General features: G+C 50.4%; 1 protein-coding gene across 3 annotated transcripts in view; it reads right to left on the reverse strand.

Annotated features, from left to right (window-relative positions):
• Positions 1–789: 789 nt before the first annotated feature.
• The window catches only part of LOC108932435 (synaptotagmin-like protein 2), a 28,850-nt gene continuing 15,271 nt past the window's right edge, over positions 790–14,368 (reverse strand). The window contains exons 9-19 of one of the 3 annotated variants that reach the window (XM_018748852.2): positions 13,919–14,023; positions 12,978–13,028; positions 12,549–12,643; positions 11,544–11,663; positions 6,421–6,590; positions 5,869–5,971; positions 4,237–4,398; positions 3,499–3,577; positions 2,681–2,780; positions 2,180–2,385; positions 790–1,672 (exon numbers count right to left, since the gene is read on the reverse strand). In XM_018748852.2, the coding sequence (XP_018604368.2) occupies positions 1,524–1,672; positions 2,180–2,385; positions 2,681–2,780; positions 3,499–3,577; positions 4,237–4,398; positions 5,869–5,971; positions 6,421–6,590; positions 11,544–11,663; positions 12,549–12,643; positions 12,978–13,028; positions 13,919–14,023 (1,340 nt within the window). In that variant the 3' untranslated portion in view covers positions 790–1,523. Of the gene's footprint in view, positions 1,673–2,179; positions 2,386–2,680; positions 2,781–3,498; positions 3,578–4,236; positions 4,399–5,868; positions 5,972–6,420; positions 6,591–11,543; positions 11,664–12,548; positions 12,644–12,977; positions 13,080–13,918; positions 14,024–14,368 lie in introns of all 3 variants that reach the window. The other 2 variants (XM_018748851.2, XM_018748850.2) reach the window with 2 other exon arrangements.

Genomic DNA, 14,368 nt, shown 5'->3' on the forward strand with positions numbered 1-14,368 from the left:
AGAGCACAATATCTGACGCGACTGCATGGGACCAAACCATTAAAATGGGCTATTAATGTTGCACCGGTGGTACCATTTCATCGGATAATACATCGTTGGACTGTACCTTGCAAAGTCTACTATTGGACCATACCTTACAGCTGGCCCCAACGAGGAAACACTGTAACACTGTGTTGGTCTGCGCAGGAGCGATGTATCGGCAGTGGACGTTACCGCTGCGGTACAGTACACTGTATCAGGCTATAAAACCACAGTAACATTACATTGGAATACTGTCATGTTGGGCCATTCTACACCATTTGATGGTATCTTTAGAGTGAACCATAACTCTGTGTGTGACCATGCTAGTGGACCACAACACACACGCACACGCACACATTTCCGGAACCGCTTGTCCCATACGGGGTCACGGGGAACCGGAGCCTACCTGGCAACACAGGGCGTAAGGCCGGAGGGGGAGGGGACACACCCAGGGCGGGACGCCAGTCTGCCGCAAGGCACCCCAAGCGGGACTCGAACCCCAGACCCACTGGAGAGGAGGACCTGGTCCAACCCACTGCACCACCCTTAGACCACAACAATGAACTGGAAAATCGAATGACACTGGAACACAACGCTGAACCACGTCAGTGCAGGTAACGGACAACAGCAGTGTATTGGACCGCAAAATTACACTGACAGTGGGCCACACCATTGCATCTGACTGCACTACTGCATTATACCATCCTGGTCTATTGCAGTGGTCCTTTCAGTGTTCTTCAGTTGGACACTTTATTTTTCAGATGGGGGAAAGAACTTCTTGTACAACAATTATTATAATAAAAAAAAACACCGCAGCATTTGAAAACTTCAGTTTTTACTTCTTTAGTAAGGTAACTCTTTGCTGTCACATAATCTAAGGTTGATGTATAGGTTCTCACAGAGCTCTGGACCCCCTCCCATTCCTCAGTATTATACTAAGAGCCACCGGTTCCTCGAAGAGAACTTAAAACCGCATAAAAAAAGAAATTAATAGAACGCATCATTTCAGTAACTCTTTTTAATAACAAAGATATAAAAAGAAAAATATGCTGTGCAGTTAATATTGCCCTGTCAGTCCGTGATGACAGCGCTTGATTGTTTGGGGAAGCAATAAACTACAATAGATGGCACATAAATACCATAAATATAACTGACAGAACAAAATAGCTAATTTTTCAGTGAAGCAGAAATGAGCTGCAATAAATTTTATTTCTAAGCATAATCTTAATGTATTATTGCTTTAATGTCTGAAATTTTGTGTGCTCTGAGGCTGTTTCCGGCAAAGTGCGCTATATGAGAATATATTGTATTTTACTGTGTTACGTTTTACATGAATGCACATCATCTTACTTAAAAGTAATATAAACACTCCGGGATAAGTTCCGGAGCACAGCGACCCTCACCAGGACAAGCGGTTACTGAAAATAAATGGATGTATGGATGGATGGATGAACAACACACACACACACACACACACACACACACACACACACACGTTTTGTTCATTTCCACACATTTTTCGCCTTCGTCAGCATTCGCAGGGGCAGTGCGCCCTCCACCCACTCGTTGGGAGAAGCCATCATCTGTTCCCATAATGCCCTTTCTTCTGCATTCGAGTCCATCCAGTCCACAGCTTCCCCATAACTTTTACCTGTGCGATGGAACACAATAATCATTAAGATCATTTCTAGGTGACATCAGCTCACCAAGAGCAGCAGTAAAATGAGCCTGAGGGAAGGAGGGAGGGTGAGAGGGATCCTACCCCCTCCCCCCGACACCCAGCGAGTCCGGGCTAGGCTCCGGACCGCCTCCATCCTGACCGGGACGAGCAGTTAACAGAAGTGGGTGAATGCGTACACGAGGAAGAAGAATTTATTTATTTATTTATTTATTTATTTATTTATTTATTTATTTATTTCTCCAACTTATAATGTTTAGCTACTTACAACGATTTACCCATTTCTGCAGCAGGATCATTTTTACTGGAGTAAATTGGAGTAAGGACTACAGCAGGAATGAGATTTGAGTGCAGGTCCTTGCGTTGCATGGTGGAGCTCCAACCACCGCGCCACCTGCTGCCTCGAAGAGGTACGGCTGAGCGCCATAGGATCAGTAGAGTTAGCAAAGTACTTCTGCCATGCGTGCGGTAAATTCTTACCGGTGCCCAGGCCCAGCCTCAGGCCTCCCAGGAAGTGGCTGGTGAGCCGGTCGCGGTCCCACACGGTGAGCTCCATGCAGGCCTCCGGCAGGTCGTCAGGGCGGAAGCCGTCGTACACCATGGTGTGGTTGAATATGGGGCTGCTCGTCCGCTTCAGCACCCTGGTCTTCTGGCGACTCTTCCTGCTCGTGTCTGGCAGCACAAAACTACGGTCCCGTCCACATTAGAGGGGCGGTTCGCTTCCTTCTACGCAAGGTTTGCCTTCACACGGGTGACCGTACCCTAGAAACAGCTCAGCTGAAGGTGTCTCAGCGACACTGCTACCGAACCCATGGCGAGTTTAACTCGCTTCGAGAGAAGGGTCCTCTTTGTCAGACCGTGAAACTGGACCACAGGAGTTCGGAGTAAATCACAGATCAGTTCACGGAACGGTCAACAAACAGAATGAAATCAATATTTTGAACGCTTATGAATGATGGAGAAGCTGAAGTGCACATTTACCATTTTACGTAGGAGTCCACTGCGGAGGGCCTGATGACGGGCAGGTTCTTGCAGTCCTTCACCCAGATGTGTAGTTCACCAGTGTTGGCTGTTCTTATGGCTGAACAGCGGAGACACGGTTTAACCATGAGTGCCCGGACACATCCTCCTCACCTTTCTCCGTTCTGATTACGAGTGATTTTACGTTTACTTCATTTTCTCAGCAACAGAGGGGTGATGAACGTGGGATCCTCGGCTTACGAACCCATTCAGAACCCCAAGTCTGTTTGTATCTCGGTTTGTTTGTAACACCGAATTAGACACGATAAGGAAAAGCTGCATCACGCACACGTCTCTCCGCGCGTTCACAGGAGAGGTTCTGCGAAACCCTCACACCCAGTGTAAATGCAAGAACACTCAGTGACTTATTCATTTAGCAGATCCTTTTCTCCAAAGCAACTTCCAATGGACTCTATGTAGTGTTATCAGCCCACACACCTTAATCACCGCAGTGATTTACACTGCTAGATACACTACTTACACTGCATCACTCATCCATACATGAGTGGAACACACACACACTCTCTCTCTCTGTCACTCACACACTATGGGTGAACTTGAACAGCATGTCTTTGGACTGTGGGAGGAAACCAGAGCACCCAGAGGAAACCCACACAGACAGGGGGAGAAGATTTAAACTCCACACAGACTGAGCAGGGATCGAACCCATGTCCTCTCGGACCACCCAGGCACCGTGAAACGGCAGCGCTACTCGCTGTGCCACCGTGCCCCCACCCCCACACGCTGACATGTCACTGACTCGCTGACGACACCCTTACTGTGAGAGAGCTGCGGCAGGAAGCGCACGGCCAGTCTCATCTCCCCCCTGTAGTCCGACGGCTGTAGGCTGGATGTGATCTGAGGAGGAGAAGCACAGCAGTCACGCTCGCCGTTTACACCGGGCCGTCGGACACACGGCCGTCAGGAGAGAGCCGCAGCTCCCCACCGCCACCACATTGCCCATGATGCATTGCTGCTGACATTCAACAGTGTTTATACGGAGTTTAATTCTATTTGCTCTAATTCTGTTCTACGCTGTTGGAAAGATCTGCATTTGTTGTGTGTTTGTTTGTTGTTATGGTGATTCTGTAACCATCTGGGGGGAGTTACCCTTACAATATAAATAAAGAGCAAGACGCCACAGCACAACAGTCAGAGGCTCTGATTGTTACATACTTTTACACTTATCTGCTGCTTTTCTCCAAAGCGACTTACAATTATTCACCCATTTATACAGCTGGGTTATTTTACTGGAGTAATTTGGGGTAAGTACCTTGTTCAGGGGTACTACAGCCAGAAGTAGGATTCGAAACTGCGACCTTTGGGTCCAGGGACAACAGCTCGACGCACTACGCTACAGCTGTCCCGCATTGTGGATTTATGAATGCATTATTCGAATTTCATGTTAATACTGGTTTATCCATCTATTCCTTCATTCATTAATTAGTTCACTATCCATTAGTGAGAAACCACTGGATCTAATGGGTGAAACCGAAAAAGGCCTTTGGGGTCCTTACCCTTGGTTTCAGAGGAAAGTCGTTCATGTGGGTGTTTCGGAAGTCCCAGGCGGACAGATCGACATCCACTTCGCCAAGGAAGCTGTTCCGCCGGAAAGGGTCATTGTGCCACACAGACAGGTTGAGCGTCTGAGTCTGGAGCGTCGCCATGGTAACGCGGTACTGCAAGACGTCAACAGGAGAGAGAACCCTTCAAACGGATACACATCAGCTGACTGTTTTACTGCGGTAATCTTCTGTATGGTAAGCAAGATGACAAAATGCTTCGCAAACCACACACACACACACATTTTCAGAACCGCTTGTCCCATACGGGGTCACGGGGAACCAGAGCCTACCCGGTAACACAGGGCGTAAGGCCAAAGGGGACACACCCAGGACGGGACGCCAGTCCGCCGCAAGGCACCCCAAGCGGGACTCGAACCCCAGACCCACCGGAGAGCAGGACTGTGGTCCAACCCCTTTGCAAACCAATCGTACCAATTACAAAGAACGTCGGGTCCTCGAGTTACGAACATTCTAAGATACAGACAATCTCCAGCTTATGCATTAAATTTGAATGTGTTTGCTGCTGTTCCCACACACGCACGTCAGCTGGCAGCAATACACAGCGAAATAAAGTACGTGTGTGTGTTGGTGGGGGGCTCCATAAATTGAGCTCCACAGTGTTTACAGCTCGTGTCTGACGCTCCTCAGAGGTGATGATCAATAACGAGATGGCAAATGCTGCGTGTTCATGAGACAAATCAGTCGACGGCTGGCGCTAAATAGGACTTTGTGGAGAGAACAAATTTTTATTTTTCGTCATTTTAAAGTAGTTTTAATGTTAATCTATATCTCCTAATTAATAAAAATGTGCACATAAACGTTTCACAGATTATTTTTTATTTATTGTAGGTACATCTAAGACTAACAGAACCCACCCAGCGAATCACTCAGGGCACATCTTTATTATTATCCTTTTTTGGATCGTACACGTAATAAATAAAAATGATAAATGATGACGAATGTTGCAAACTCTTAGGTGACAAATCGATGAGCCATAAATGGGTAGTTGTGGAGACGACACGTTCTTCACTTTCAGTAACGTTGTAGTACACTTCATTTTAATGTCGTTATTTAAAGTTAAATAAAGATAATAAAGTAAATTCATGGATTGGGCCGCAATCCCATCCGCGGTGTTCCCTCCCTCACGCCCTGCCTTTCCAGGATAGGCTCTGAACAAGCAACTGATGAAAACTGACTCAATAAATAAAGTCATGGAGTGAGTTTTTATTCCAGTGTAGCTCCCTCTGATGTTCCATGAATAATGGATTAGCAAATATGTAATTATTATTCTTATTATTATTATTATTATTGAATGAACTGGTTGAAAAAATTATTTAACTTTTATTGATTTTGATATAGGGATCGGGTTTACAAACAAATGGAGTTACAGACACACTTCTGCAGTGTTCGTAACCAGCAGCGTCTTCTGGAACCTTCTAGCGAGGCACCAGCGTCCGATGATGAAGAGGAGACTCAAGATGCTTGGGCCTAGAGCTTTCAGAGCAGCGGTGCGAACCGCCCGACAATGACGACGAGAGCATCGCCTTCACTCCGAAGTCCTGGAGCCACAGAACCACCTCTTACCCGCAGGATCTCGTTGAAAACAGGGTTCAGCGTCTTTCTCTTCACGGAGGTTTTCCTCTTTCCCGCCTTCGATCTGTCGGGCAGCAGGTAGCTCTTAACGTACCTGGAAAAGGTTGTAAAAGACCCAGAAGACAGCGATCGCCGTCAAAACACTGACGATTTGGTTCCGATCAACTTCGCGAGCAACAGTGTAAGAGGGGAGATATTGGCTGTACAGGGGCCACAAATCAGGACTGCTCGATAAAACCAGAACGTTGCCCTTGTCTCAATCACACAAAGGATGGATAGTTTCACTCTTTTTTATTTTATTTTTTTTTTAATGAACCGCAGAACACTGAGAAACTCCACTGCTCAAGGCTACTGGAGCTGGAGGTGGGATTCAAACCTGCAACAGTTGGGTCCAAAGGCAGCAGCTTTAACCGCGAAGCGACCAGCTGCTAAGCAAATGAACGTAAATACAGAGCGAAAGCAAAGGGAAACAAAACCAAGGTGGGTTTCCCGGCGTCTGCCATTGTGCACTATACAGGTACGCAGGCGGTGAGGAGAACGTACGGGTTGGAACGGTTCCTCTTGGTGTCGGCCACCGCCAGCTCCCTGCACTGCACCACGAAGATGTGGAACTCCTTCAGCTTCTGCACGTAATTGACGGAGAACTGGATGGTCCCTCGAACTTCGACGATGTCGAAGTCTTCGCTGTAGAGGCTCGCCACGCTGCCGCCCACCTGGCCGAAGGATGCAGAGTTAATACACACACACACACACACACACACACCCCTTTCCTAGAAACAGTTTGCAGTCAAACCAAATCACAGCGAAACTTCAGTGATTCTTTTTTTAACACGACGACAGTAGTTCTGGACATGATTATGTAACTCACACTGTGTAAAATGATCATTAATACACCATTTCATACTTATTGTGGAAGCACCACTCCCAGTGTCCACATCTTCCGACTATTTCAATTAACTGACCACTGGTAAAGGGGGGTGCGGTGGCGCAATGGGTTGGACCGCAGTCCTGCTCTCTGGTGGGTCTGGGGTTCGAGTCCCGCTTGGGGTGCCTTGTGATGGACTGGCGTCCTGTCCTGGGTGTGTCCCCTCCCCCTCTGGCTTTACGCCCTGTGTTGCTGGGTAGGCTCCGGTTCCCCGTGACCCCGTATGGGACAAGCGGTTCTGAAAGTGTGTGTGTGTGTGAGACCACTGGTAGAGATGGGACTGGATTGGACACCACTGGAGTGCTGGGACTGGATGGCATTGGATTTGAGTGTAAGGGATTGGATAGGACATGACTGGACTGGGTGGGACTGCATGGCACTGGATTGGACACAACTGGAACGGGTGGGGACTGGATAGCACTGGACTGGACTGAATTGTACTTTATTAATCCCTGCAGGGAAATTGACACCCACAACAGTTCAACGCAGGGAAAAAAACACGAGGACAAGGTACACAGCCTTACCCAAAAAACAAAATAAATAAACAATAATAAATAAATAACAAGAATTCCCCTCCGCGAACCGCCACCTTACCGAGGTGGAGGGGTTTGAGTGCCTGAATGATCTCAGGAGCTATGTTGCCTGGGGCTATATGCCCCTGGTAGGGTCTCCCAAGGCAAACAGGTCCTGGGTGACAGACGAGACAAAGCGCGGTTCAAAATCCCGTTATGACTATTAAATCAAGGATCTCGTTCACCCCGCCCGCTATGGGGTCACCGGGGCCTCACCCTGGAGCCAGGCCTGGGGGGGGGGCTTGCATGCGAGCGCCTGGTGGCCAGGTCTATGCCCACGGGGCCTGGCCGGGCTTAGCCCGAAGCCAAGACGTGGAGCCGCTCTTCGGTGGGCTCACCACCTGCCGGAGAGGACATAAGGGGCCGGTGCATTGTGATTTGGACAGTGGTCGGGGCCGAGTGCCCGGTCGACCCAAACTTCGGACGCCAACTCTGGCTTTTGGGACCTGGAATGTCACCTCACTGGCGGGGAAGGAGCCTGAGCTGGTGCGGGAAGTTGAGAGGTACCGTCTAGATATAGTCGGGCTCACTTCCACTCACAGCTTGGGTTCTGGAACCACTCTTCTCGACCAAGGGTGGACTCTCCACTATTCTGGCGTTGCCCAGGGTGAGAGGTGGCGGGCGGGTGTGGGCTTATTAATAGCCCCCCAGTTCAGCCGCCATGTGTTGGAGACTACCCCGGTGAATGAGAGGGTCGTCTCCCTACGCCTTCGGGTCAGGGAACGGTCTCACTGTCGTTTGTGCTTATGCGCCTAGCGGCAGTGCAGAGCACCCGACCTTTTTAGAGTCCCTGGGGGGCGTGCTGGAAAGCGCTCCCACTGGGGACTCTGTCGTTCTACTGGGGGACTTTAACGCCCACGTGGGCAGCAATAGTGACACCTGGAGGGGCGTGATTGGGAGGAATGGCCTCCCTGATCTGAACCCGAGCGGTGAGTTGTTATTGGATTTCTGTGCTAGTCACGGTTTGTCCATAACAAACACCATGTTCATGTAAGGGTGTTCATCAGTGCACTTGGCACCAGGACACCCTAGGTCAGAGGTCGATGATCGACTTTGTAGTCGTTTCTTCTGACCTTCAGCCATATGTCTTGGACACTCGGGTGAAGAGAGGGGCTGAGCTGTCAACTGATCACCACCTGGTGGTGAGTTTGATTCGATGGCGGGGGAAAAAGCTGGACAGACCTGGCAGGCCCAAACGCAAAGTGAGGGTCTGTTGGGAACGTTTGGCGGAGGCCCCTGTCAGAGAGGTCTTCAACTCCCACCTCCAACAGAGCTTCAACCAGGTCCCGAGGGAGGTGGGGGACATTGAGTCTGAATGGACTATGTTCCACACCTCCATTGTTGGGGCGGCAGTTCGGAGCTGCAGCCATAAAGTCTCCGGTGCCTGTCGCGGCGGCAATCCCCAAACACGGTGGTGGACACCGGAGGTAAGGGATGCCGTCAAGCTGAAGAAGGAGTTCTATCGGGCCTGGCTGGCTCATGGGACTCCTGAAGCAGCTGACGGGTACCGGCGGGCCAGACGGAGCGCGGCTCTGGCAGTCGCCACGGCAAAAACTCGGGCCTGGGAGGAGTTCGGTGAGGCCATGGAGGAAGACTTTCGGTCGGCCTCAAAGAGATTCTGGCAAACCGTCCGGCAACTCAGGGGAGAAGCAGTGTTCCGCCAACACTGTTTACAGTGAAAGTGGTGCGCTGCTGACCTCAGCTGAGGATGTTCTCGGGCGGTGGAAGGAGTACTTTGAGGATCTCCTCAATCCCTCCGACACGCCTTCCGTAGAGGAAGCTGAGGCTGGGGACTCGGAGGGGGACTCGTCCATTACCCTGGCTGAAGTTGCTGAGGTAGTCAAAAAACTCCTCGGTGGCAAGGCTCCAGGGGTGGATGAGATCCGCCCCGAGTTTCTCAAGTCTCTGGATGTTGTGGGGCTGTCTTGGCTGACACGCCTCTGCAGCATCGCGTGGAGTTCGGGAACGGTGCCTCTGGACTGGCAGACCGGGGTGGTGGTCCCTCTTTTTAAGAAGGGGGACCGGAGATTGCGTTCCAACTACAGGGGGATCACACTCCTTAGCCTCCCTGGGAAAGTCTATGCCGGGGTACTGGAGAGGAGAATCCGACCGATAGTCGAACCTCGGATCCAGGAGGAGCAATGCGGTTTTCGCCCTGGCCGTGGAACACTGGACCAGCTCTATACCCTCACTAGGGTGTTGGAGGGTTCATGGGAGTTTGTCCAACCAGTGCATCTGTGTTTTGTGGACCTGGAGAAGGCATTTGACCGTGTCCCTCATGGCATCCTGTGGGAGGTACTTCGGGATTATGGGGTTCGGGGCTCGTTGCTATGGGCTGTTCGTTCCCTGTATGACCGGAGCAGGAGCTTGGTTCGCATTGCTGGCAGTAAGTCAGACCTGTTTCCGGTGCATGTTGGACTCTGCCAGGGCTGCCCTTTGTCACCAATTCTGTTCATTATCTTTATGGACAGAATTTCTAGGCGCGGCCAGGGAACGGAGGGTGTCTGTTTTGGTGGCCGCAGGATCTCGTCTCTGCTTTTTGCGGACGATGTGGTCCTGTTGGCTTCATCGAATCAAGACTTACAGCGTGCACTGGAGAGGTTTGCAGCCGAGTGCGAAGCGGCGGGGATGAGAATCAGCACCTCCAAATCCGAGGCCATGGTTCTCAGTCGGAAAAAGGTGGATTGCTCCCTCCGGGTTAGGGGGGAGTTGCTCCCTCAAGTGGAGGAGTTTAAGTATCTCGGGGTCTTGTTCACGAGTGAGGGAAAAATGGAGCGGCAGGTCGACGGACGGATCGGTGCGGCGTCCACAGTAATGCGGTCATTGTACCGGTCTGTTGTGGTGAAGAGGTAGCTGAGTCGTAAGGCGAAGCTCTCAATTTACCGGTCGATCTACGTTCCTACCCTCACCTATGGTCATGAATTCTGGATCACGACCGAAAGAATGAGATCGCGGATACAAGCAGCAGAAATGAGTTTCCTCCGCAGAGTGGCTGGGCGCACCCTTAGGGATAGGGTGAGGAGCTCAGTCACCCGGGAGGAGCTCGGAGTAGAGCCGCTGCTCCTCCGCATCGAGAGGAGCCAGTTGAGGTGGCTCGGGCATCTGTTCCGGATGCCTCCTGGACGCCTCCCTGGGGAGGTGTTCCGGGCTTGTCCCACTGGGAGGAGGCCTCGGGGCAGACCCAGGACACGTTGGAGAGACTATGTCTCCCGGCTGGCCTGGGAACGCTGTAACGATCTGGCTAATGAGTTAGCCCAGATCCTCACGTGGATTCCAGAAAGGCGTATAATTATATAAACCCAGTCGGACACGGAAAAAAGGAAGCTCTTCTTTTTAATATCTTGCAGGCAACTATGGATGACATATTTCACACAGCTGTCTTTACAATAAAATAAACAACATTAATTTAAAGTAAACTCCAAAACGTGCAAGGCACAAAATGTGTACACGGCCAAGTATATCAGCCTGCGCGCGCGCAGGAGAGAGGACCGAGGGGAGGAGCAACCCCTTAGTCTCCACCATAATACATCATCATTACAAAGCCTTGGGGTTCCCCCAGAGGAGCTGGAGGAGGTTTGCGGGGAGAGGGAAGTCTGGGGGGCTCTGCTTAGACTACTGCCCCCGCGACCCGGTCCTGGATAAGCAGAGGAAGATGGATGGATGGATGGATGGATGGATGGATGGATGGACTTTCACAAATTTCCGTTACATGATACAGTAAAGCATTCAAACTGTTGGTAGGAAGGACCCCAAAAACGCTTCTAAAGGAGACTAAAGCGCTCATGGTGGCCTCTTCGTGAAGGGGCTGTGAGCCAATGTCCATAATGGACTCCAACGTTGTCCTCCTGCTGTCCTCCACCCCTGCCTGCACTGGGTTGTGCCTCTTGAGCCCCTGGGTCCCATGAGACGAGACCCAACCCCCAACCCCCCACCACACTACACCATAGAAGAGGAGACTGGTGACCAGAGTGCGGTAGGACACATGCACAATTAGGTCCCGATCAGGTCAGGTAACGGAGTCTGTACTGCGGTAAACCAAGGTAAAAATTCTGCAAGGAATCAGAGAGCAGAAACCCAGGAAACCAGGGAAGGAGAAGCTTAGAAAATGAAAGCGGTCGAGAACGACCCCCGAGAAACCGCAGGAAAGTTCTAGAAACGGGCGGACGTACAGAGGAGACGGACGTCAAACCGGACGAGTGGCTGAGGTTAGTCAGAGAGCTGCCCGTCCTCCGGCTGGTGCTGGATAAGCTGGTCCCGGAGGCGGAGCCGTCGTCCTCAGTGTCGTCGCTCTACAGCACAACGCAGGCGAGAGGGAGAGAGGCTCAGGTCCCCTCCGCTCCTTCAGGGCAGAGCGCAGCCGGGGCACCAGGTGGCGCAGCGGTTGGAAAAGAGCTGAGGGCAGGAGGCCACGGGGTGTGTGTGTGTGTGCGTGCGTGTGCGTGCGCGTTAAACACTAAATCGTAGTTAACGCTCTCCTCCCTGCCTTAGCAACATAGCAAGAGGACATTGAGGCTGATGCAACACTGACCGCAGAAGGGATTTCAATTTTTTTCGTTACGTATCACAGGAGGAACTTGCGAGGGAAGCGTTTTCTGTATTTTGGGTTTTTTCAGGGAGCGAAACGAGGCACAGAGTCGCTATTCCCCTCGAGGGCTGTCCCTCACTCCACGTCCCTCCGGAATGGACACGACTGGACACTGCTGGACAGTCCAACAGTTGTACTTTTTCTGCAGAATTTATTGTATTTTCCTCAAATTGTCACTTTTACTCAATGGCTCCATTACTTGTATGTTGTGTTTTGTCTGTAATGTTACCTGTTACTATGCGTTTTATCAGCGGTCCATATGAATGAGTTCTATTAATGGTCCATATGAATGCGTTTTATGAGTGGTCCATATGAATGCATTTTATTAATGGTACATATGAACACGTTTTAGTAATGGCGCATATGAACGTGTTCTATTAATGGTCCATATGAACGCGTTTTATTAATGGTGCATATGAACACGTTTTATCAATGGTCCATACGAACACATTTTATTAGTGGTCCATATGATGAGACACAATGAGCATCATCTTAACTTAAAACTGGTGCCCGTGGCCACACGGCCGAGTCCATTCGGGAACGTCTCACGTGTTTCGCTGTGTCATCGATCCCCGATGGGCAGATTCACCTCTTTCTGGAGGAAATTGGGCACAGACTTGCTCATCTTCTTGATCTGATCAGGGTCTTCGAAGGAGCGCGTGGGAACGGCGGGCTCTGGGGGGCCTGAAACACAACTGGAGCCTAGATGATGGGCACATTTGCACAGCAATATGGTCTCCACCCAACTCCTGACCACGTCACTCCACCTCACGTCAGTTTTAAACGACAGCTCGGTAGTGATGTCACTACGGGTCTTAACTAATGTGTTCGTTCATCCGCTGTCCCAGTCGCTTTCTTCTGCATGTATGACATACGATACAATAATATTCTATTCTTGTACAATGTAGCAAGAAGAGGTACTTCTACGCAAAAGTATCTGGATGTGAAAAATGAGATTCGGACTACAGGGGAAGGCAGTTTCATCCTAAAGCAGCGCGGAAAGGTGCCGAATATTTACCGTCGGCCGGCGAAGGACGACTTCTCGGGGAACCTTTCTTTCCTTCTTCGCCTTGGAAAGATGGAACACTTTTATCGGGCGTCGCTGCGCGAGAAGAGCGTTCTGTAGAAATGAACTGAATTGAACTGCATTTTCATTTCGTGTGGCCCCCAGGAGCCCGGCAGACAGACGCCCCGCTCCTCCCGGGAGCGCATCGGCGCCGGCCGGGGCGTCTGGAGGGCCTTACCTGGGTCTAACAGGACTCGTCCCGCTGTTTTTTTTCTTATAACCACGCGAAGCGCTCTCTACGCCCTACGGATAAACTAAATAAACGTGAGATGCAGCCTTGGCGGCATTTCCTGCTTCCTCACATAAGTACGCTGTAAGACATTAAAATGCAGCGTACATGTAAAATAATTGTGTCATAAGGTTTGATCGATGACGCTTTTCCTTCGCCAGCGATGTCACCCAAGGGAGGACCAGCCGCAAGAAGCCGTCAGTAACTGAGCCAAGTGGAAACACCGCGACCCTGAACTGGTGCGGCCACACCGGTCCGGTGCCGTGTTTACCGCGCTATTTCCTCGCTGCCGTTTATGGAAAAAAGAAAATAATAAATCACTGTTTATTCTCTGACGCATTAATTTAGAACAGGGTGGACAGACAGACACCGTTTTGCAAACAGCGGCTCCAAAGTCCCTGCACCTGCTGCAGACATTAGAACTAGTGTGTGTTTGGGTTTTACTCTCAGGAGAGTTAATTAGGTACATTTTTCACACTTGCCTGGAGTTACTGTTACATTAATGTGAAGTTAATAAGTGTCCTATTAACTTTAATAAAAGTTGCACTCGGAGCGAAGGGACTTGATACCAGGTGATGCGTCACGAAGGCCGAGTGCAGCTGTTAATGCACAGTGCATTTTTTCTTTTTTATTAATTCATTCATTTTTAATTTTTATTCCATACCTGTGGGAAGCGAAGTTATGTCCTCAAGGCTTTTGTAAGATTTTACTGGTCTGGAAGCAGCTCTTCTCAAGGCCGTCATCACGGGGCTCTGGTCATCGCTGCCCCCTGCCAAAGTGGAAAGCATCAAATGTGGTCGCGTTGCCCGGGGCAACGAGGATGCAGCCATTCACCATGACTAAAAGAATCGCCCTGTGTGTTAATTAATGTAGCGGAGTCTGAAAGCAGTCACAGGATCCACGTAAACAACCCCCGACAGACCGCGACACCGGGTTTGCCGGTTACCGTACGCTTTCTGAGAGCAGTCACGATGCCTAAACTAGCTGTTTTAGGGACAAGAAATCCACTACTCCATCCTGCTGGCTTTACTGGAGAAAACAAGGTGATGTACCTTGCTCAAGGGTTACACAGCTGCGCACCTTCCGGAAACCGCACCTGCAGCTTTTAGGCTCC

The sequence above is a fragment of the Scleropages formosus genome, chromosome 10, assembly GCF_900964775.1.
Source record: "Scleropages formosus chromosome 10, fSclFor1.1, whole genome shotgun sequence".
Taxonomy (NCBI): domain Eukaryota; kingdom Metazoa; phylum Chordata; class Actinopteri; order Osteoglossiformes; family Osteoglossidae; genus Scleropages; species Scleropages formosus.